Source organism: Plodia interpunctella, chromosome 10 (genome assembly GCF_027563975.2).
Source record: "Plodia interpunctella isolate USDA-ARS_2022_Savannah chromosome 10, ilPloInte3.2, whole genome shotgun sequence".
Taxonomy (NCBI): domain Eukaryota; kingdom Metazoa; phylum Arthropoda; class Insecta; order Lepidoptera; family Pyralidae; genus Plodia; species Plodia interpunctella.
In genome coordinates this window covers 9,281,940-9,306,348 of record NC_071303.1, presented here as the reverse complement: position 1 = coordinate 9,306,348, position 24,409 = coordinate 9,281,940, and the positions used below count along the sequence as shown (strand labels likewise).

General features: G+C 37.4%; 1 protein-coding gene across 2 annotated transcripts in view; it reads right to left on the bottom strand.

Annotated features, from left to right (window-relative positions):
• The window catches only part of fab1 (fab1 kinase), a 26,788-nt gene extending 2,379 nt beyond the window's left edge, over window positions 1–24,409 (bottom strand). The window contains exons 1-32 of one of the 2 annotated variants that reach the window (XM_053750856.2): window positions 23,980–24,409; window positions 23,565–23,733; window positions 23,006–23,139; window positions 22,214–22,380; window positions 19,404–19,487; window positions 19,043–19,185; window positions 18,004–18,102; window positions 17,831–17,887; window positions 17,213–17,374; window positions 16,238–16,358; window positions 15,694–15,802; window positions 14,852–15,104; window positions 14,087–14,639; window positions 13,221–13,428; window positions 12,746–12,863; window positions 12,379–12,568; window positions 11,912–12,043; window positions 11,417–11,507; window positions 10,978–11,180; window positions 10,187–10,305; window positions 9,795–9,923; window positions 8,174–8,299; window positions 7,657–7,716; window positions 7,523–7,576; window positions 6,746–6,834; window positions 5,689–5,804; window positions 4,277–4,391; window positions 3,608–3,767; window positions 2,440–2,547; window positions 1,548–1,667; window positions 912–1,091; window positions 204–359 (exon numbers count right to left, since the gene is read on the bottom strand). In XM_053750856.2, coding sequence (XP_053606831.1) covers window positions 204–359; window positions 912–1,091; window positions 1,548–1,667; window positions 2,440–2,547; window positions 3,608–3,767; window positions 4,277–4,391; window positions 5,689–5,804; window positions 6,746–6,834; window positions 7,523–7,576; window positions 7,657–7,716; window positions 8,174–8,299; window positions 9,795–9,923; window positions 10,187–10,305; window positions 10,978–11,180; window positions 11,417–11,507; window positions 11,912–12,043; window positions 12,379–12,568; window positions 12,746–12,863; window positions 13,221–13,428; window positions 14,087–14,639; window positions 14,852–15,104; window positions 15,694–15,802; window positions 16,238–16,358; window positions 17,213–17,374; window positions 17,831–17,887; window positions 18,004–18,102; window positions 19,043–19,185; window positions 19,404–19,487; window positions 22,214–22,380; window positions 23,006–23,139; window positions 23,565–23,733; window positions 23,980–24,291 — 4,837 coding nt within the window. In that variant the 5' untranslated portion in view covers window positions 24,292–24,409. The remainder of the gene's footprint in view (window positions 1–203; window positions 360–911; window positions 1,092–1,547; window positions 1,668–2,439; window positions 2,548–3,607; window positions 3,768–4,276; window positions 4,392–5,688; window positions 5,805–6,745; window positions 6,835–7,522; window positions 7,577–7,656; window positions 7,717–8,173; window positions 8,300–9,794; window positions 9,924–10,186; window positions 10,306–10,977; window positions 11,181–11,416; window positions 11,508–11,911; window positions 12,044–12,378; window positions 12,569–12,745; window positions 12,864–13,220; window positions 13,429–14,086; window positions 14,640–14,851; window positions 15,105–15,693; window positions 15,803–16,237; window positions 16,359–17,212; window positions 17,375–17,830; window positions 17,888–18,003; window positions 18,103–19,042; window positions 19,186–19,403; window positions 19,488–22,213; window positions 22,381–23,005; window positions 23,140–23,564; window positions 23,734–23,979) is intronic. The other variant, XM_053750857.2, reaches the window with a different exon arrangement.

Sequence of the window (24,409 nt, the reverse complement as noted above, 5' to 3'; positions counted from 1 at the left end):
TGAGACACACGAGTTTCTCTACGTTTCTCACCTATGACCCCCAACACAAGCTTGTTATTTATTTATAAAGTCACTGCACTAACAGTTGCCCAAGTTATTGTCTATGCCCAGCAGCAGAGAGTAGAAGACTCTGGTGGTGTCTCGTTTAATGGAGGTCCAGGCTCCTTGTCAACGAGACACGCGAGTTTCTCTATGTTTCTCACCTACGACCCCCAACACGAGCTTGTTGTCGTCTATGCCCAGCAGCAGAGAGTAGTCCATAACAGCGTGCTGCGCTAAGAAGGTGGTGTCTCGCTCGATGCAGGTCCAGATGACGCTGCCCACGTGAGATTGCACGTACAGTTGTGTTTCCCAGCGCACTGTCGATAATAGTGCTAGTTCGTTACTAATAAATTAAATGAAGTTATTTTTAGTATGTCTTCTTGTATCTAAGTAAGAGTTATGTACGTACTGTTACTGAAATCGGATTTTTTAGTTTCATAGAAAGAACATTGTCGTTGCAACTTAGATTAAGTACAATATTCCCTACAGGATCCGTCTGGGATGAAAAATCACATCTTCAAAATTTTAAGGTTTTCGCCCAGGGCTAAATCCAAGGCAAAATAAGTGCACGGAAAAGGCGCCATTCCTGGTTAAGAAACCTTCGACCTGGCTGAAAATATTTCGGTACGTCTTATAAAGGTTAAATTGCCGTGACGATATTCAACCTCCAATACAACGAAGAATATACAAATACTTACATTTAAATAGATTTTCATCCATAAAGATCAGCACAGAGTGAGTTTGCGCGACAGTGATTATCCGATAACTGCTGACCTTTAGAGCTCGAATTTCTTCGCGTGGTCTACATGAAAAGGTCCGAAACCTTGATCCATTACGAGATTTAATTAGAAATTAAACAAAAAACTTACAATTGAGCAGATTCTCGTCCATCAGTATAGAGAGGGGCTGCGTATCGGTGATGAGTCGATGTCTGCTGGAGCCCTTGAGGTCGAACCTCTTCGCCTTGGGCGAGCACGAGTACCAGATGTTCTCCATCACGAGGACTCCGTTACCAGCGCCACCTACACTGTACACGCCTAGGATTCGAGCTGTACGAGAAAAACATTAGTGAATGTCTGTCGAGAAACTGAGGAACTTGTACTAAAGATAATACTACCCCAAAAATTGCATTATTTGAAATTAAAACGTATAAATTTTAAATATAAACGTATGCAAGACCTGATGTTGGACCAGAACCCGACGAGGGAATCCTTCAACAGGTCACTGCAAGGACATGATTTTTTTGTCACACGTTGAATGTAAAAGATCTCTTTGACAAAACATCTTGTGTCTAAAATTACAATTTTACATTACATTTTTATAAAAATGTTATTAGTAAATTTGAAGAATGAAATTTGGTACACGGGAAGAATATAACCTGGAATAACACATAGGGTACACCTTACCCCGATATTACCACGAAAACAAAGTCCCGGGACGCAGCGAGTATTACATAATCGGTTGAAATATGATGAGAAATTGGATTAAATTTTACAAAATGTTACCCAATAGGCTTGGTTGTTTATTCTGATGACAGTTGATTAAATAGTTGAAGTAGTGCGGTGCAAACTCCAGAAACTGTTGCCATTCCGGTTTGGTCATCTCTTTCAGTACGTATCTGTCATCTGTAGAGAATAACCTTAATCAAACGCTTGCTTCGTTTTCACGTGGTAGAAGGATAACAAACACATTTTTATATTTATCCTGGTTTCTTCCTCAGCCATAGTGGTGTGACATGTGATGCTGTATCCATATACATTTTTGCAAAGGTTCTTATTTAGTTGATGCAGAGTATCTGGCGCATTGACGTAACGAGGAATACGACTAGGATTTCACAACAATATAATACTGGCATTTTGAACAACTATGATGACAAAAGCATTACATAATTGTCGTCAACATGTCAACGTCTACATGTCAACTTGCGGGCAAAAATAGATTTTTTGTATTTTTGTTTGTTTGTTTGCTTGTTTGTTTGCATGTTTGTTTGCTTGTTTGCTTGCTTGCTTGCTTGCTTGCTTGCTTGCTTGCTTGTTTGTTTGTTTGTTTGTATCGCGTTACACACAAACAAACAAACAAACAAACAAACAAACAAACAAACAAACAAACAAACAAACAAACAAACAAACAAACAAACAAACAAACAAACAAACAAACAAACAAACAAACAAACAAACAAACAAACAAACAAACAATAGAATTTTTAGGTTCGTTGGGCATCAAAATCGGTTAAGTCGTTTTTGAAATATTCACAATTTTGTTAAAACTCATCAAAAATGTATTGTGTTCGCGAGCTCTAAGTTCGTTGCGAACAACTAGTACTGGTCCAGCCCTGGTCCAAAATGATATACCAATATAGTTATGAATTTACCGATAATTTACAGTACAGATACAGACCTTCAGTTTTACAAAACGTAGATCCAGACTTGCCCCCGCGCGCGGCCCACGGCACGCAGTGCGCCAGCGACCGGATGAAACCCTCCTCCACATCGCACAGATTTTTGTCTGAAAACCACTCAAACTCTTAAAATATTTATCGCGATAACAGTGTCGTTACAAAGTATAGTTTACTAGCGGCCCGTCCCGACTTCGCTCGGGTAGAAGCACAATAAACTATACACCTAAACCTTCATCAGGAATCACACTATCTATTGGTGAAACACAGCATGAAAATTCGTGCAGTAGTTTTTGTGTTTATCGCGAACAGATAGACAGACAGACACGGCAGGGGACTTTGTTTTATAATATGTAAGGATACATACAGATTGCCCTTCCAGGCATGAAATAATTAAAATTACGGTACTGTCGTTGTCACTAGCTGCGTGTTTTATTTCCGATTCCAGAGTATTTAGTCAAGTTAGATGATGTATATCACTTATTGATAAAAATATACTTCAAATTAATCTAGTGCCGACGCCGAAGCGCGACTGAAGAAACGGCGCAACGAACTTTACCACAGTATTGCAGCAAATTTTTTTTTTTTATATCCGTGAAATATTGAAAAGGGCACTAAATTGTTATTTTGTATGGAGTGAAGCGGTGGTGGTGTAATGGTTTAGACGCCCGCCTGTGGATCGAAAGGTCCCAGGTTCGAATCCTACTCGTGCCATATGAGTTTGTATACCAATCTCTCATGTATAGTAGTTTTCATCGACCACCATTTGCTTCCGGTGAAGGAAAACATCGTGAGGAAACCTGCACAAGGGGTTGATCATTATTAACTTGTGTGTGAAATGGAGAAGGCAATGGCAAACCATTAATAGTGCTAAGTTGTTGTTCCACGTAATGACCACGACCCAAAGCCATGAGGAATACTACTATGAAAAAGATGGAGTACCTTTGTTTAATTTATTTTTTCGTATTGTTCTTTCGACATACCGGTTTGGCATAGAATATTTTGGCATGATAGGTCTAAGCCATATTTGATTGGCATACGGGTAAAATGTGGCATAATTGATGAATCGTACTCGCCTCTGATATTATTTTATCTGATCAAAATGGCATTGAAATGGATGATAAATGAGAGAGAGAGAGAGAGAGAGACAAAACATAATTTCCCACTAACTTTCTTTGGAATCTTCACAGCCGCACTTCTCCCCTGTGATGCGGTCGTGTTGCCTCGCGAACTCGTCCGCGATGTGCGGGTTCGAATTCAGTGGCGCCAACAACATGTGGCGGAGCTTCTGGAACTGTTGCGGGTAGTACACGCGGCAGAGGAGGCCGTCCTGGGTTTAAAAAAAAATTAAAGTAAATTTTATTAATAAAATTAATTAATAATTTAAATGAAATTAATAAGTGAAATTTTAATTTAATAAAAAAATATAAGAAGATTATGAATTTAAATTAAATTATGAAGTGAAATTTTAATTTTATCAAGACTTATAAAAAAATATGAAATTAATAAATTAATAGTAAGATTAGATACCCTATTGTTACAGTACACATAATATTTCCGGCATAGAATAAAAACATACGTAGTATATATTTTTTATGAACTATAAAGTCGCATCGAACTGTACAATTTATGAACACTCGTGTTAAAAAACGTGGTCTTTCACCGGTGGGGCAACGGTGTTTAATTAATTTTTATTTACCATAATTATCACGCATTGAAAATCGGCTATTTAGGAATAAAAGCTGTAAATAATATGGAATCCCCCATAAAAATATTTACGCGAACATATAAACATCATACTAACGCGTACATTAAAACATTTCTTAAAAGTTTACGTACCTTGAGCAATACTTCAAAATGATCATTGGTCTTCGTCGCTTTGTTAAACTTCTCGCCGTCCGCCTTGTCTCTACTCGAACCGCCGTTTTCACTGTCTTCACACTCGGGCTGTGCGCTGATAAATAATAAATATATAAATTTATTAAATATTACGACAAATCACACAGATTGAGCTAGCCCCAAAGTAAGTTCGAGGCTTGTGTTATGGGATACTAACTCAACGGTACTATATTTTATAACGAATACATATATGACCGGGGATCGAACCCGGGACCTCTCGGTTCAGAGGCAAGCACTTTACCACTGCGCCACCGAGGTCTTCAATAATATATCCTACTAATATTATAAATGCGAAAGTTTGTAGGTAATGTAGGTGTGTATGTTTGTTACTCTTTCACGCAAAATCTACAGGACGGATTGTTATGAAATTCAGTGCACGGGTAGAATATAGCCTGGAATAACACATAGGGCACCGTTTATCCCGACGTTCCCACGGGAGCGAAGCTCCGGGGCGAAGTTAGTTTAGTGTATTCATATAATACATTCCCTATCTCGTTGTTATTTTGTATTCGAACAACGGCAATAAAGACCAAAGTGCCAGCCGCCATAAGATCCGTTTTGATTTTTTATTTATTCATAAGTACACAAAACAGTAAGTTAGGTGGGTACATGCACATAAAATATATTAAAAATACATAGTTTCTACGTATTAACCAAACTGACCAACAATATGTGTACATAACATGTTAAATTTAGCTCACATCAATATACAAAGTGAAAACAACACAAATAAACATTAAAGGGAAAAGGAGGAATACAATACAAAAATAGCAATTTAATCACTTAAATTACTTAAATTGGGCAGTGGTTAAGGGAATAAAATTAATAATATATGTTGTAAGAATTCACAAAAGATCATTTTTTATTATTGGTTGCCAAGCACCGATGCCATAGTCTTTTTAAATTTATTTTTTTAATAATCAATATAATCTAATATGTATAACATTACGGCACTTCCTCGTGAGTGACATTAGTGAAGTGCAAAAAATGTCGGGTGGTTCTGTTGATGAACAAAGGGCAGTTATAAAATCGACACATTTGCTATACAGAGGATTATTATGACCGATTTTATTCGCACAAGCGGATATTTAGGCGGCCATATATATATTGTTGGCGATGGCCACATTGGCTTAAAACCTCAATAGGTTTTGACGTTTTCTTAAAGGAAAAATTATGTTGACGGTGTCGTTCAAAATAATCTGTTGGAAAAATAAAGGTTGCAAAAAACTGCTGCATCGTTTAACTCACGCAATTATATCCATTGAAATATAATTTGAACCAGCTGACGCTGTCGTCTACATTTGTTGGTCCTTCGAGTCTACATATATATAAATAAACATATAACACCACACCTGTTTCGCAGCGATCGTTGGTAGGCCACAGAGGCGAGTGTAGCGGCTATGACAGAGCCTATTTCCCCCGCCGCTACCACGACCGGCACCGCACCCCCCGATATGATTATTCCGCTCTGTTATTTGTAACAATGATTTTTATTATCTATACGTAAGTATATTATATTATAAATGTGAATGTCTGTCTGTTGCACTTTCACGGCTAAATCAATGGGTCGATTTTGATGAAGTTTGGAATAACACAACTCAACCGCGGTCGGAATATATACATACATATACAATATATTTAAGTCGTACAATAAAAAATTACAATTTTTTTTTTTAAGTTCTTATTATAATTTACAATTCAAGGCCTGTCGGCAGGTCCCAGGTTCGAATCTTACACTCGATATGATGATACATTTTTTGTTAATAATAATGAGATGAAAAAATTCTGAAATCGAGCGGGAATTGAACCCGCGCCCCTGTCTATCCGGGACAGTGCTCTTGACCACTGAGCTATCGAGACCATGCCAGTTCGGCCGAATTAATTCATCTCTTTACGTCTTACGCCGACGTACAGTATCCATTTAAAACATAATTTCTTGCTTGTAACAGTGGGGATGTTGATTAGTTAAGAGTACCTACAACTCACTAATGAATATAACGTCGACGTAAGAGATGAATTAATTCAGCCGAACAGGCCAGCAGGCCTACCATCAACTTTTACAGAACGATTCCAATGCAACTCAGTTAAATTTAGGCACCTAAAATGAATCGCATTCATACTAAAAATTAAGTCGATGGTACGAATTTGCGATGCAGGTCAGTTTAGGTCGTAAAATGGATCGCTTTAAGAGATGATGGTAAGCCCCCTGGTCTCGATGAGTCTCAGTGGTCAAAAGCACTGTCCCGGATAGACATAGGCGCGGGTACAATTCCCGCTCGATTCCAGAATTTTTATCATCTGATTATTATTTTCGGAAATAAGTTAAAAAGCATGTGTGAAAAGTATAACAAATCCGTTTAAATGATTTTTTGCCCGATTGGACTACCGAAAAGAAGGGTTATACTATACCTGATGAGACGGCTGATTGTTGGACAATAATTGTGACAGGATCTGTCTGACTGTTTTCTTGTCTCCTTTCTCTTCGTCTTCCTCTGCAGCTGTGTGTGTGTGTGTGCGATAATTTCATTGGAGTGTATCACGATTACACATTAATATCACATATATATTTTGCTTTGACGAATTAATTTATATAAATAAAGGCTAGTTTTAGTATTTGTCGTGTCTTTTAATAAAGGTAGTTTAAAATATTGATAAATACTAATATCAAAATTAGTAAAAGTTAAATAAAAATTGGTAAAAAAATGTTAAATTAGTAAAACCAAAAATTAAATTAGCCATTTCTCAAAAAGTCGAATCTGATAATTCTTTATTCTAATGTTAAAAACAATAACTTGTTTGACACCCTATGCAGTCACGATTTCGGAGTCAAAAAGTATTCCTATCATAATTTAACTAGCGGCCCGTACCGGCTTCGCTCGGGGAAAACCATTATAAATTATACACCAAAACCTTCCTCGGGAACCAAACTATCTATTGGTGAAAAACCGCATGAAAATTCGCGCAGTAGTTTTTGAGTTTCGAACAGACAGACAGACGCGGCAGACGACTGTTTTATAATATGTAAGGACGAGAACAAAAAATAGGATATCACGTGATTAATAAAATTGATCTATTAAAATAAATGAAATTATCAAGTTTGATTATTTAAACCTCTGTTTTTTTTTATTATCCAGTCTAATAGCCAAACTCTAATAGAAATAGTCCAGTCTAATAGTAAAACTTTACCTGTAGACGTAGTATATTCCTTCTCATCTTTGGAGTTATCTGTAAAGGTATAAGCTGTACATTACTGTCGCTAGTGATGTCTATTCTAAAGGAAATAATTCAGAAATTGAACAAAATATTTCTACACAAATTACCTTCTGTGCCTTCGCCGGCGGAATCTTCTAGGTCGGATTTGTCTTTCTCTTTCTCTTCCACTGAAAAAAAAAATGTTTGCGTTTTATAGATTCATATTATTATTATTGTATCGATTCGACAATACCACAGCACAATTTCACAGGATTGATCAATCCCGCATCCTTGGAATTGCATTGTAAACTCGAATTTCAATTACAGATTTTGTTTAAAAATCAAATTTAGAGAAACAACAAAATAATCTAAATATATTTATTTGTTTTCAAATATAATAAAAATCTAATTATAATATAGTACAGGTTGAAACATTTCTTCTACAACACTTTTAATTTCTCACGTATTATAATATTTTCAATTCAGTTTTATTCTGATAGACTAATAAATCAAATCGCACCTTTAATCTATGGCTATGGCGCTTCCGCGTATTAAGGTGCGGGATCCCGCGGGAATGCGGGATTCAGTTTTGCAATCCCTCAGTATATACAAAGACAGTAAGTTACAATTAAGCCCAAGTATTACCAGAATTGTCCACGGTCTGTTTGGAAGCCTTGCTGGCAGGAGTGGACCACTTGTCCTGAGCGTCGCGCAACATCTTCTCCCCCGTAATGATGCGGTCGGACACGCTCCACAGGCAGCGGACAACGGCTGGCGATGGTAGATGACAGGCTCAGAAAATTTAACAAAACATATATGTTCTAGATATAATAGATATATATTTAAGATCATTGTCATAAATTGGAAACCCCCATTTTAAAAAATAATAAAATTAGAAAAATAAATTCAACAATAATAAAAAAAACAAAAATTTTGAAATAACTTTTGTAAGTCATCGATATAAATATAAATATATTAGGACAAATCACACAGATTGAGCTAGCCCCAAAGTAAGTTCGAGACTTGTGTTATGAGATACTAACTCAACGATACTATATTTTATAATAAATAAATATATAAATAAACATCCAAGTCCCGGGCCAATCAGAAAAAGACAATTTTCCATCATGACCCGACCGGGGATCGAACCCGGGACCTCTCGGTTCAGTGGCAAGAACCTTACCACTGCGCCACCGAGGTCGTCAAAAGCAATATAAACGCAATAACGGTAGCTATCGACGAAAACATAGCTTTTTTGCTAAGATATTACTCTATCGTGACGTCACGTTAGAGTATTTAGATGGAGCGTTTGGACGATGCTTTCAAAGACATGACAAAGTCATCAAAGTGCCATTATCACAATGATTTGATTTTTTCTAATAATATAAAGGCCTACGAATAAGCCCCTTATATTATTAGGAAAAAATCAAATCATTGAGAGACTTTGTCTTAATTATTATATAACAATATACTAATAGGATATAAAACAACAATAATTACGATAAAGTCTCTCTCTCTCTCTCGTTGCATTCGGGGTTACAAGGCCGCGAAACTGCTGAGCTTCGCGGCCTTGTAACATAATACCATATACATTTTGACCATGTATATATACTATGTGCATTTAAATTACTGGGAAATATATATAAAATGTAAGCCATATGACACGATATGGAGCAACATCGTTTCAATGAGTTACTTGCGGCATTTCTTCTCAGTAATACTACTAGTATTTCGCTTTGGTAAGTATTATTTGAAGACCGATTTCATTATTTGCATTACATTATGACGGTGTCGCAGTGGTAAAGTGCTTGCCTCTGAACCGAGATCAAATTCAAAATCAAATCATTTATTCAGAAATTAGGCCTTCACAGGCACTCTTTCACGTCATATTCTAAATTAAATGATGTTTACCAAAGCTACAAAGTACTAGCATTTCGGAACGACCACTGCTGAGAAGAAATGCCGAAAGAAACTCATTCAAACAGTGTTGGTCCCTATTATGCCAGGAGGGCTTACCATTTTTTAAATATAAAGGTCCCGAGAGGTCCCGGGTTCGATCCCCGGTCGGGTCATGATGGAAAACGATCTTTTTCTGATTGACCCGGGTCTTGGATGTTTATCTATATATGTATTTGTTATAAAATATAGTATCGTTGAGTTAGTATCCCATAACACAAGTCTCGAACTTACTTCGGGGCTAGCTCAATCGGTGTCAATTTAATTTTGAATATGACGTGACAAAGTTCGACCGAGACAATCATTTTACCTGCGAGTGAATTCTGTTCGCTGAGGCTGGCGGCCGTGAGGACCAAGTGTATATGCTCCATGTGCTGTTTGAACGACTGGTAGTCCACATCGGCTTCGCTATCGGAAAACCCGCTGAAGGTCTCGTGACCTGGACATGATTTTATTTAATCTATTTTGAGCCAAAGAAAGTGAGGACAACGGATTTTTAACGAACTAAATTTTTTGACAACGCTCTCTATAAGGACACTTATTAAAAAAAAGTATAATCTCTCTACAAGGACACTTATTCAAAAAAAAAATACGGCTGTATTTCCACTGAAAAAAACTTACGTAATTGATCAGGAAATCGTTTTTTGAAACAATAATATATCATATATTAATACTAAAAGCTATTGTTTAATTGGTGTTTACCTTTGTGCATGAGTTCGTTAAGCTGTTGTATGAGCGCATCCCGCATTTGTTTGGTGTCGTACCGAGTAGCTATCACTTCCGGGGGCAATTCTATGTCGTAGGTTGATATCTTGCTGTATCTGCATCGAACATTTCCATGCATAACTAGCGGTCCGTCCCGGCTTCGCTCGGGTAAAACAATAATAACAAAAAGTTGCATATGTTACTTCTAAAGGTTTCATCTGTCTCTGTGCCAAATTTCATCAAAATCGGCACAGTAGTTTTTGAGTTTATTTATTATAAACAAAAATAGTTATTTTTTTGTTTATAATATTAGTATGTAAGTATGCATATAAAGAATTTAATGTGGCATGTGGTTCCGCCCTAGAATACTGCCACTCCATATCTTCGCACGTTACAAATAAACATTGTTATTTATCTAGGACTGAGGAAAAGATCCGTACAACACTCAGATGATAATTTTTAATTTAAACTTGACGTGAAAAAGCGTCTGTAAATGCTTACTTTACTGAAAAAATGATATGACTTTGACGAGATATTACAATACAATTGAACACAAAATAAATTTATTGTCCAAATTCAGATTTCTTTATATAAATATAAAAATATAGGTTTTTACATGGTGTTGTGTTGGTAATAACATTTCCGTTACAGTAAAATGCAATAAACAAATACCACAGCGTCGCCCTCTCATCTGAGCATTTTCTCGGAGTCCAGGGTCCGCGTTCCTACTAATCCGTCTCCACTTCGCACGGTCGTCGGCATCCCTAGTTGTCAGACCAAAAACGCACCTAAAACATGCCGTGGTCAATCCCTTAACGAACGCGTGCGTCTGCGCGTTGAGCGCGTGCGCGCAGACGCGCGCGCGCGCGTAGCGCAGCGCCGACACGCGCAGGCGCAGGTACGCGCTCAGCGACAGCGCGCGCGCGCTCTCTGACACGCGCCGCGCGCGCCCGTGGGACCCGCAGCGCTGGCAGCGCGACCAGAACATTATCTACAGGACACAGAATTCAACACTTCTTGTACAGAACAACAAACAGTGACTATCTTATAAAACTGCAAGTGTGCAAAATTTTTTTAGAAATTTGTCTATCTATCTGTATGTTTATACTCGCAACACGTAAAAACTAATGGAATTAAATGTGGTTTTCACAGATGTATTGAGGATAGTCTGAATCGCCATCGAATCCCAGATTTTTTTCATCTCATTATTATTTTGAACGACATTACCTGTTTGCTAGATTCCTCTTTCAGTTTATCCACGTTACTATGGCCAATGGTGTTGCAAGAGATCGTTATGCACACATCACCATGTACGAATCTAAAAATATATATATCAATAATCAATAAAATACACTAAATTTAGACATTTATTTAGGGATTATGCTGGAACAAAAAAATCTCAAATTTGCGTGTAGATCCCGCTTATATATATCACTGAATGTCGTAAGAGGCGACTAATAACAATAACAACAGCGTTCACAAAGAGGGTTGACATTAGCCGGGACGCTCGTATTTTCAAAGCCGAATCTTCAAAATTTTAAGGTTTATTTTTTTACACTGAACACGGGTTTTGTAGTGCCACAGCTCCGAACGCAACCGGAAAAGCGCTACAAGAGAGAGAAAGAGACAAAAAAATCAGACTCAAGCTGCGTCACCGCCAATAACCGTTAATAATAAAGAAAGTTACAAGACACTGTCTACACCGTATAAATAAAGACGTACCTTCTGATATGCTGGTTCATGGGCACTTGGCAGTTAGTGGAAGGGCATTTATAATCCGAATTGAAGCAGTACTTCTCTAGAAACGCGCCCAAAGATATGTCGTGCCGTCCGTACATTTCCATCGTTACAATCCTGCGAATAAAAATGCGAATCAAAAACTGAAAACTGCTCGCTATTATGTTATAAATTTTCTTTATATTTAATTAATTTGTAAATCAAATTTAAAAGAAAATTGGAAACTATGCTGTTTCGTGTCAAATTTAAATCTGAAGTCACACATTGCTGAGCAAAAACGTAAGAAATCCATTCACAAATACAAACAATTATATATTTTTAATAATGTATTTTATTTACACTGTTTAAATGAGGTTTCTTTCGGCATTACTTCTCCTCAGCAATGTCGTTTAGAAATGCCTGTGAAGATCTAATATCGGAATAAATGCTTTCAAATTACAAAGATCACTCACCATGGATTGACACAAAAATCGGGCACATTAGCCGACTTATTACTATAACTGTACAGCAACAAGCTCAGCCTCTGGTGGTTCTCCGGCGTTAGTGGGTCGAGTGGTTCCTCCTGTTTCTCTGGTTCTACTTCTAGTTCTACTAGTTTGTGGTTCTTTTTGATTACGGACGGTTTGTATAAGGGACATTGCACTGGAAATAATGGGTCAGCTCGAATTATTCTATCAATTATTAATTATATAGTATAGACTAAAAACCATCAAACAACAAACAACTTCGGCATGTAATTTAAAATGATGACATGAAAAAATTCAGGATTCGAACGGGAATCGAACCAGCGCCCTGTTAAAAAATAATCATTAAACTTACACTTATGTTTATCAGTGACGAGTCGACAGCCTGTAGCCCGGAAATGCGCAAGCGCAGCTTTGTTCGCGGGGTCGTCTGCGGGGCTCGTGATGGGGTTCTTTATAAACGGGTGCATTTCCTGTGATGCATTGATCTATTAACTACAATATTCTCCAACCATTTTTTCTATATCTATACTCGCAAGCATCAACATATATGTGCATATGTACAATAATATACAAGCCTGAAAATATATCCTTTTATGGGCAGCCAAAAAATGTTGGACCTAGAATTAAACCTTGGGGCACACCAGTGCAAAAAAGCTTTATTTGCTCAAACTTATTAAATTCCGACATTAACTTATTTTTATTTAAACTCACCCTAATTCGATGTTTAGTTATTTCAATTTGGTATAATTTGAGATGAATTGTAAATCATATATTTTGGTAACGCATATTATCAAAGGCTTAAGATAATTCTGTAAAGTCAAGCCCACCTTTAATACAACGGAAGGTTGGTTAGGCCGACTGAGTCTTCTCTGTTCAGACTTCGGCGTGTGCGGCGTCACGCGCGGTTGCGAAGCGGCGGAAACGCGCGGCAAATAAGCGCGCAAAGAGCAGCGTTTTCCCGCCTCTGTCTCCAGGTACGGCGCTGGGATTATGACGTTTGGAGACATTGAGAGCACCACATCGTCGGTGGTCCACCTGACAGAATAGTTTTTTTTTAATTTTTCGGCGATTTTCTTTTTAAGGTCAAAATAAAATTAAGGGTGCATTTCACGACTGTTTGAACGCGGCGTGTAGCGTTTCATTAGTGTCGTATTTTACTTTTTTATAAAGAATATATTTTTTTAAATTAAACATTTATAATTATAGTTTATATTTATAGTTATTTCTCACAAGCTACAAACTACTGGCATTTCGGAACGACCACTGCTGAGAAGAAATGCCGAAAGAAACTCATTTGAACAGTGTTGGTCCCTATCATGCCAGATCGGCTTACCATTATTGTTTCTTACAATGTTTTTTTTTCTAATAATATATTCATAATGTACATAGTCAAAAGGTATATCAAAACATATATATATATATATATATATATATATATATATATATATATATATATATATATATATATATATATATATATATACTCTAAATATAAAAATATATGTATATATATATATCGATTGAAACACAATTAACTTACATGAAAATATATGAGAAACGAGATAAAAAAATTCCCTCTGGCAGGATCCGTTCAATATTTAAGGGCATCAATTAAAAACACATTCTGTTGATATTTTTCTATATGAGTCAACGCAATTGTCAATTTCATAACTTAGCAACACAAAAATCTCACCTGTCAGTATGTGTATCATCAGCCTTCAAAATAACCTCTTCTTTAGGCAAGAACACTTCATCGTCCACTGACAATCTAGAATGCAAAGGATCGCTAAAATCTTGAATTGGGACCCCGCTAAAATTCTTCTCACTATCTGTCTTTCTAGTATACGACTTCTTTTGCAAAGGATCATCGCAACTCTCAGACGTGAACATTTTAGAATCGTCTTCCTCAACGTTAATTAGAACATTAATTTTATCAGTCAAATCAGTTTTCGTTTCAGTCACGTCATTGTTTGTGTCAAAAATGTCATCTTTGTCATAATTTTTATCATTTTTGTCATCATTTTCATTGTCGTCATCTTCGAAAGTCATTCCCGGTTCAGGTAACGTAGCTTCTATATCCCCAAGGAAGGCTCTCTCAAGTTTCCAGTTGTAACAGGCTAGGAGCATGAATTTGACCACTTTCTTCACTCGGATGAGCTCTTGCAGGGACGCGCCGCGGAGAAGAATGCAACAGCCGAGGTTTGGTTCCGCACAGTCTTCTAGTATCATTAGTGTTTTGCTAGAATCTGAAATTAACACAGAAAAATAGTGCAGGAAATTAAAAATTATTTACATGTTACATTTGAATTAGAATGTAACACAGAAAGATAAATCACAAACGCACAATAACGGAACAAATGGAACAGATTCATATGCCACCACTCTGGACCTGTTCATCAAAGACTGTCACTGTCAATATCATCATATTAGTTGTACAAGTACAATTTGATACACTCACAATTCTTAACATAAAATTTCTTAGCGGACCCCAATCTAGGCGTGCCAATCCTGGCGTCGAGAGACGTGAGCAAGTCAGCGCGCGTGCAGCGCTGCGCACGCCGCAACGCGCGCGCGGGCACGTGCGCGACCAGCGACACGCGCGCGCCGCACAGCGCGTGCTGCACGCCGCGCGCCGTCGCGCCCGACACCAGCACCACGTCGGCGCGCAGCGCGCATATCCTAGCTGCACAACGGACTAAATATTGTTCTTCCTGGAAGGTAATTACTTTGGAAAATATTCGAATGTTTCAATATATTCAACTGGGTGAATTAGTGCGGTGGATGCCTGTGATCGAAGGTTCTCAGGTTCGAATGCAGAGAGTCCTGTGATGGTCACAAGTTCGAAGGCAGGGGATCCTGTGATCCAAAGGTCTCAGGTTCGAATGCAGGGAATTCTGTGATCGAAAACCGCCCCTTGCTTCCGGTGAAGGAAAATACTGTGAGGAACCTGCACACTGATTTACTAATATGTATGCTAGCACTTGCTGCTAAATGTCGGTAGATAGTGATAAAGGCCTTGTACGATGCCTGTAGGCGATTGGAATAAAATCTAACACCAGTTTTGACTTAGTAATTAATGTGTTCATGATTATTGATAGGAGACAGTTGATCACTCAGTGTCATTTATCTCGTAATAAAACGTGACAACAAACTTATTTTAATATTAATCCAAAGGATTACACATTCAACAAAACTCCAAAGTTAAATGTACCTACAGAGGACCCCCTTAAAGCTCACTTTTCAATGAACGCCATCTTGCGATAGAAGTGTGTGACTTTGAGACCAATTTGGAAATCCTACCTGCAACAACACTGGCTCCAGAGAAGTCAACTTGCCCTCCATTCGCTGGTAGGCTATGGAACAGTCCAATAGCAGTATAGTCGGATTGGATATCTCTTGGGGCATACCTCTGAAACAATAGACATGATAAATGTGTTTATTTCATACTACAAACATTTTGTATGTGTACAAAAAAGAAGAATTTCGGTCCACCCCTCCCTAATTCTAACAATAAATGAGGACGTATGTGTGTTACTCTTTCACGCGAAATCTACTGGACGGATTGTAATGAAATTTGGTACACTGGTTGAATATAACCTGGAATAATACCTAGGGTACTTTTTATCGCGAAACTCCCGCGGGAGCACAGCTCCGGGGCGCAACTAGTTTTTAACATTTTATGGTATTCTTTTCACCGTTCCCGGTCTTCACGGCTTCACATCTGTGTGATTGTCCATATATATTTATTATTATTATCTCCTTTTAAAAATATTATTATTACAGCCCGCAACAGGAGTCTGCACCTGTGTAAGATAACACAACCACCCCGCCCCCGTCACAGTACCTGTGCGCCACATTCTTGGTGAGCACGAGCCCCCGCAGCAGACAGCAGTCGCGCGGCGCTCCGCCCGTCACCTTCTTCACCTGCACGTAGTGGCGCACGTCCATGTCGCTGCTGTGCATCTCTGTAAGAACATAATAAATATAAAAATTCGCGACGTATTCTCGTATCCTATCCTATACCACTAAATCCAACCTAATCCAATTCTATCCTAATACCATCCAGATTATATTACTAAAACTGTTTGCGAAAATTTTCAATATTTACTCAACTTGGTATGATATAATACATCACTTATTGACGTTAAAAATTTATTTAAGTGTACCGCCGACTTCCAAAGCTCTGGTGAAGGAGACGGCGCAACAAATTTCACCTCAGCTTTTTCTCCAAAGACGTCGGACGACGGACTTACATTAGTCTAGGGCTTTTTCTAGCAATCCAAAGACAGACAAAGCGAACGCTTCTTTCTCAAGTGAATAATTAAATATATTTCAGTGTTATCAAGAATTAAATACATGGATTCTATGAAAATATAAAAGAAGACTACCAAGTATGACAAGAAATAGAAACTTATGGGAGAGAAAAGGCATATTGACGTCGACACCAAATGATAAGGAAGGAAGATAATGTTGTCTTCGTCTTCCCATAGTTGTCTGTTACCCTTTCTCTAGTTACGTTATGAGTTTTGACGCCGCAAAACCCGGTATCAGCGTGAAAATAACCTTGGAATTTTTAAGTTTAGACTGTCATTTTACAACACAAGTTCATCAAACCATTATCAAACTATATGTGGGGTCGATACAGCATGTCAGCCTCCTGCACTTCTCCCTGTCCGGTTAACCGATTTGTTGCCACAATCTCACTTGCTATCTCTATAACACTCTCTTCATATACGCAGGCCAGTTATGGTTGTGTGTGTGGGTGTGGTGATAGGTGTGTGTGTGTGTGTGTGTGATTGTGGCGCTTGTGCTAGTGTACCTGGCATGATGATGTCGGCCGCTTGCTGGCACAGAGGATACAGTATCGGCAGCCAGCATGCGGGTAACCCCTCGCGCGCCACACATTGCCTCATCAAAAGCTTCAGATGTTCTTCGCCACATTCTGAGATCGCTTTGCTGATCTTTATCGTTTCTGTGTAGCCTGCGATGAAATTAAATCGATAAAGAAATTGGGAGCCCATATACGAAGGGCACAAATAATGCGCTGGCCGTGGCAAAATTATATTCCCAATAAAATATTAATTTACATATGTTGCAATAAGAACGGTCGACTCGACGAAGAAGAAGAAGTTAAAGAAATTATCCGTACCCCAATCCTATCTTAATTAATCTACTAACACTCTTCAATTCAAAAGTTAAAGCATGCTTTTAAAATATGTTTTGTCTCGTTCCGCATATAAAGTATTTTTTTAATCTCTCTAATAATTTTGACACCTTACAAAAAAATTTTCTGCACACGATGAAGTCGCTAGTGTCAAATAAAATAGACTAACTTTTTTGAGTTTCCACTTCGCGCGGCTGGCATCCCTAGTTGACAGACCGAAAAAATTATAATAAAACGATGTAAATATATCAAATAAAGGTAAACAAAAAATACCTTCGTTAGTTCCGAGCACTGGGTTATCTTCCTCGCTAGACGGAGATGATTTAACTTCTAAAAGACAAGAAACGTAGTAACATTTTAATTTCATATTTATAAACAATATTTTTTGGTGAATAAAATTACATCATCCAGATATACCTAGTTAGAATTTCTAAGTTTATTCTTACCCGTCTTTGGAGCTTTAATGAGTCTAGCTGAATTGTTGTCTAGATTCAAATCTAGACAGTACGATGATACACTTTCAGCTAGTCTGGTGCATTCTTCATCTGTAACAAATATTTAATTCTTAATACTTTAATTTAGGACGTTCGTTGTTAGTATTTTTATAGTTATATTGAAACAGGGAACGAGCATCTTATTTGACGTAATTTATTCCTCATACAACTTTGTTTCATATCACCTCATTAAACCTTATTTGATACTCCTTCACACAAACTTGATTCATTTTGATTGATCTTGACTTATTTTATTCATAATTTTTATTTTTGTTATAATAATTCGTATGGCATTTAAATTTTATTTGTAAAACATGTACGTGATTTGTGATCTTCAAGTGTCTGAATTATACTTCTATTTCGACGAATAAGAATTGTAATTATGAAGTCATGGGAATCGAGTGTGTCATGCTCACTCAAATGGTCAATCTGGTGGTGGCGTCGTGGGCCGGGTCGTGAGGTTCCCTCTATTATGGTTGAGCTACGCGATGGCTGTCCCATGCGTCAACTCGTGAACGGGTGCTGCCAGAGGGAACTGGTCATCTCGTTTCTCATATATTTTCATGTAAGTTAATTGTGTTTCACATCGATATATATATATATATATATATATATATATATATATATATATAATCAGCACTCGGATCACAATCATAACCTGTTTTGATATACCTTTTGACTATGTACATTATGTACTTTTATATATTATTAGTAAGAAAAAAAAACATTGTAAGAAACAATAATGGTAAGCCGATCTGGCATGATAGGGACCAACACTGTTCAAATGAGTTTCTTTCGGCATTTCTTCTCAGCAGTGGTCGTTCCGAAATGCCAGTAGTTTGTAGCTTGTGAGAAATAACTATAAATATAAAGATTGACGAGAAAAAGTGCCTGTGAAGGTCTAATTTCTGAATAAATGATTTGAATTTGAAATCATTCATTCGTTCATTCAACCACCACATTTCACTATGTATTTTTTGTTTTCTATAACCTTGTTTCTCATCTTCCGTTGACATCGTGGGCGGCAGCACTGTGCCCCGGTACAAAGCGTAATCCGCGAAGGAAGGCAGCTCCGACACACACTCCATGTAGCCAGCCTGCAGGAGATTCTGGCAAATTTGGTTTGCCTGCACTCTAGACAAAAATCATATTTTCAAACATTTTCAATGCTCACTAAAATTAAAAAAAAAGAACAAGTTGTATCGGAGAGCCCTTAAAAATGTATTTTATTGGTTTTTTTTTTTAGAAATTGATTTTAGATATAGCAGACATTCTGCGTGCAAATGTCAACCGTCTAACTATCTCGGTTCATGAAGATACAAGCCTATAAAATTGCATAAATATACAGTTACCTCGTTTTGTTGCTCGTGTTATCCATAATCCATTGGAGTATATCGCAGCCGCGCCAAACACCGTTGTATCGCACCAGGCGGTACCTTTGAATAAAATAATGTGTGCTAAATAAGGATTATACGCAGTCAGGTTTAAGTTACTTTCAAATTTCGAATACTGGCCAGAAATGTTTTAATTAAGGAACTTTTATATCTGTTAAAAATATAAATATAAATTATTTAGCGCCATTTTTAAATATGGAGTGAACTCAAAAAGAATCGCGGGAAGGGCATATTACGCAAAGCTCAGCGCAGACGGCGCTACTGGTACACAAATATTGCAAATGGAGGCAAAATGCGCCAATTTTTAATATTGTTGCAGATTTACGATCAAAAATACCTTCGACACGACCATTTACTGGCTCGAAAATTTTACAGCGTGAGGCGTATCCCATAGTTTTCGAAGTTTTTTTATCTTATGGAAAACTATTTTTCCCCATATTTCGGCACCCGAATGTTGTATATTTTCACAAACATTATTGTATATTTTCACAAACGAATGATTACACAATGAAAGGATTAATAAAGTACTCAAAAATAAACGTTTCAATCGCCATAGCAAAAGGCGGCAAAGCTTTTGTGTACCTACCTACCATACAGTGCTGTACTCCGGGAGAAATGAGTAGTTATCCTATTGGTTCACATAGCTGCGCTAGCTAGCTAGTCAAAAATTTTAAATTTTTACGGTTTATCGTACCACCAAACTATTCAATGAAGATGTGTGCAAAAGAAGCGGCCAGCCTAGAACAGAGACTAGACGTACGGTTAGGACACCAGCGATCGTCAAGGTAGTGAAGGCAATTAAAACCGATTAAATCCCACCAAGCAAAAACTGTTAGCTCTTCAGATGGCGTTGAGCAGAACCATTGTTAAGAGTGATAAATTAAGTTAAGTATCGTATGAAAACGGGACATTTTTCAAATGAGCTCCTGAAGATTTCGTCTATCTCTGTTCCAAATTTCATCAAAATCTGCCTAGCCGTTTTTTAGTTTATTCATTACAAACAAAAACACAAATCTTTTTGTACTTTTTTCACTCAGTATGGATATGTACATACACTATACAACTGAATCACGTAAGAAGCCTCTAGCTAGATAAACATAATAAGAAAATCAAATTACATTTGTTTATCAAAAATTGTTAGCAGTCTAATAGCACACATATTTAAACAAAGTTTACATATTAATCCTGTATATAGAGCATAATATATATTAATGAGCTCCTGGAAATTGATAAAAACATGAACTCACTTCATAGCATTCCATAATTCATTCAAAGACCTGAAATTGATTCCGCATTATCGTCAACAAAAATGTATTACAGATATCTCTATCACTTACGGGGTATACAGAGCTCAGCGAAACTCATGTATGTCAGGCTTGTTGGTGGAATTGATATTAATTAATGATGACATTTAGAAATACTTAAACATTATGCGGCATAGGGGTAAATGTTGGTGATTTTTACTCTTGACAAATGTCAAGTTACCCTTAACAATTGTCAAGAGTAAAAACCATGGAATACTTGTTGACGTACTCTATTCCATCTTCATGTGTTCCCGGCATTCTGGGCTGTAAGCAACGAGGCCCGAGAACGAGGAGGGATTACGTTAAAATTTTGAAGATTCGGCTCTGATTTTACAACCCTCAATGGGAATGCTATAGAGATGAAAATCATATAGAGTTGACCAGTCACAGAACACAGTCAACGCTATGACATAACACCGTGACATACGAGTGCAGTACATAATGCTGAGCAGGAACCAATTTGGTATAAAGTCTCAAAAGCAAAAAAAAAATGTCAAAATCAAAAATCAAAATCAAATCATTTATTCAGAAATTAGGCCTTCACAGGCACTTTTTCACGTCATATTCTAAATTAAATGATGTTTACCAAAGCTACAAACTACTAGCATTTCGGAACGACCACTGCTGAGAAGAAATGCCGAAAGAAACTAATTCAAACAGTGTTGGTCCCTATTATGCCAGAAGGGCTTACCATTTTTTAAATATAAATTTATGTATAATTTTTTATCAGTAATATAACATGTAAGTACACAATAAAGTACATGGTCAAAAGGTATACTGAAACATATTATGATTGTGATCAAGTGCTGATGAAAGGAAAATATATATACTTATATATATATATATATATATATATATATATATATATATATATATATATATATATATATATATATATATATATATATGTATAATTAAACAAACAAAAAAAACTTAATAAGAATTAAGATCGAGCTGACCAGTTCACGAGTTGACGCGTGAGTCAGCCATCGCGAAGCTCAACCACAATAGAGGGAACCTCCCGACCCGATCCACGACGCCGCTACCGGTTTGACCATTCATGTCATATAATTCATATTATTTTTTTTACCAAATAAACACGTTTTCTTTCTTTCTATGATAAGAGAAAATTAGTTACAGTTGCCTTAAGGCGCCCGAATGTAATCACAAAATGTTAAATAGAATGTATTTATAATTTGTTTACATTTGCTGTTTTCTGTTCTTAATTAACAAATGAAATAAAAATAAAGTGCAAGCAGGACCATGCGAAAACGAGAGAATCAGAGAGAGAGAGAGAATCAGAGAGAGAGAGAGAGAGACACCTGTGGAGCGAGAGAAGGACAGCTGCCGGTAGACGTCCTGCAGCGTGTCATTGGGCGCGGCGCTCATCCTGCTCGTGTGCGCGAATATGAACTTCTGTCGGCCTTTGCTAGAGCTCGACTGAGATGAGAGAGAGAGAGAGACCTGTGTTGCTGTGTGGGGAGAGAGAAGGACAGCTGCCGGTAGACGTCCTGTAGGTTTTCTTTTGGCGTCGCGCGAGGCTCACATCGCTCGTCCTGCTCGCGCGCGAACATGAACTTCTGCCTTCCTTTATTGGAGTTCGATTGTGTTTTGTTATCCGGAAACTTGACCTGTTCAAATAAACAGATAAATCTCTATGTTTCCTTATTACATATTGTGAAATCAAAGTCCTCTGCAGCGATGTCTATTCGCGATAAACTTAAAACTATTGCACATAGATTGATTGTTTTCACCAATGTGTGATTCCTGAAGAAGGTTTGAGTGTATAACTGATTATGTTTTTAAACGAGCGAAGCCGAGACGTGACGCTTGTTTATAGAATATTAAATGTTCGCAGCCGCCCGCAGTTTGTTCGCTATTTTTGAACCCGGGTCATTAACAATATTAATGCCAAATTATATCATAAATGGGAAGAATTGAAATATGTGAAAGTGTGACAGACAGGAAGACAGACAGGAAGACAGACAGAGTAGTATTCGCATTTATACATTAGTATGTATTTTACTAAACTATTATTTTGTTGAAACAGTGCTGGTCCAATAGTTAAATCGCCTAAACCATCTGCAAACTGAAAAGTTCAAATCCCACTTGAGCCATAGTGCCTGTGACCACAAATATTTGTGATAACAGGTACAAATATTCACCTGTACTGAGAATCGAACGAGGGACATCCAAATAATGGGTGTGATAACAACAATGTGACCGGCATTAGTTGTCTGCTATAGAAACACATACCTGCAAGTTCTCCTGCAATGTTCTGAGATCCGGAGAGATGTCGCCAGTCATATCATTTTCGCGCAAATAGCTGAGCACAATGTTACAACAGTAGTTGCAGACACGCAAGCCATCGGCACAGCCAAATATTTGACCTAGAAATGAAAGAGTAGCTCAGGATTAAAATGGTTTTTGACTTCAACATTTCTGGCATCACTTATGACAATTAAACAATTTTGTTTTTGACACACGAAAAAATCTAATTTTACTTGATGGTAACAACTCTATTATCTTATTTTTTATAATAGCCTGTTTATGTGTCCTGTGTACACACACAAGCCACATGGAGTTAACTTCACACACACATGTGTGTGAAGTTAACTCCAAGTGGCTTAAAGCAGTCTGCAAGTTTGGCAGAATACAGACAAGAACTTTGATAGTAGCGGTGACTGGTCATTTGGACAGGCAATGAGGTGAGTACAAAAAACCCATGGTTTGACATGTCTTGGGTACTACAGACATGATAATAAATGTGTCCCACAGCTGGTGTGTTCTAAAATAAAATAAAATAAATTTTCACCTGGAACTCTTTGACTACAGCACCGAGAGCAGAATATCTGTCCGCAGACTCTGCAGTGATGTCTGCGTCGCAATGTGCTGAACCTGGCAGCACACTCATAGCACTCTCTGGATATATCGTCAGGCATCCAATAACGAGCTAGCTCTGTGTCTGCATATCTTGTTCCACCCTGTTATAAATAATTTTTATTGAGTAACAATAAGTATTCAAATTTTAGATTTTTTAAGCTGAGCCCAGGCTTCGCATGGTGTCAGTATCAATGAAACGGCGAATACCGAACACAAGTAAGACAACTATTGATCAAGTAAACAAATGAATCATACGGCAACACATACATTGTATTTGGTCAAGTGCACACAAGCATGAGTAATAAATAAGTTACTGAAATTATTCACACAATGTATTGTACACTTACCCCAGATCCCATAGCAACTAGGCTACTAATTCTCTTCAAAACATTCGGCAAACTACGACCTTCAAACTCCACAGCATAACTGCCTATTTCAGTCTTCGTATCTTCATCATCTTGCTTACTTTGATCTTCACTCTGTGGGGTCTCCTGTTTCTCTTCACTATCTACTTTTTCCTGTAAATTCTCTGACGTTTCACTTGGCGAAAATATGGGAAACTTCAACAATTTCGAAAAAAACGTGGACACTCCACTTTGAGATGATTCTGGTTCGAAACGTGGGAATTCAGTTAACTGTGACGTATCGTACTTGTCCATACTTGTAGGGATTTACAATTTTTACGTCTACATTCGATATTAATTGGATAAAACACGGTTCTACCTAAAAAAAACTATTGTATCATGAAATTATATTGACATACAAACTGACAATTAC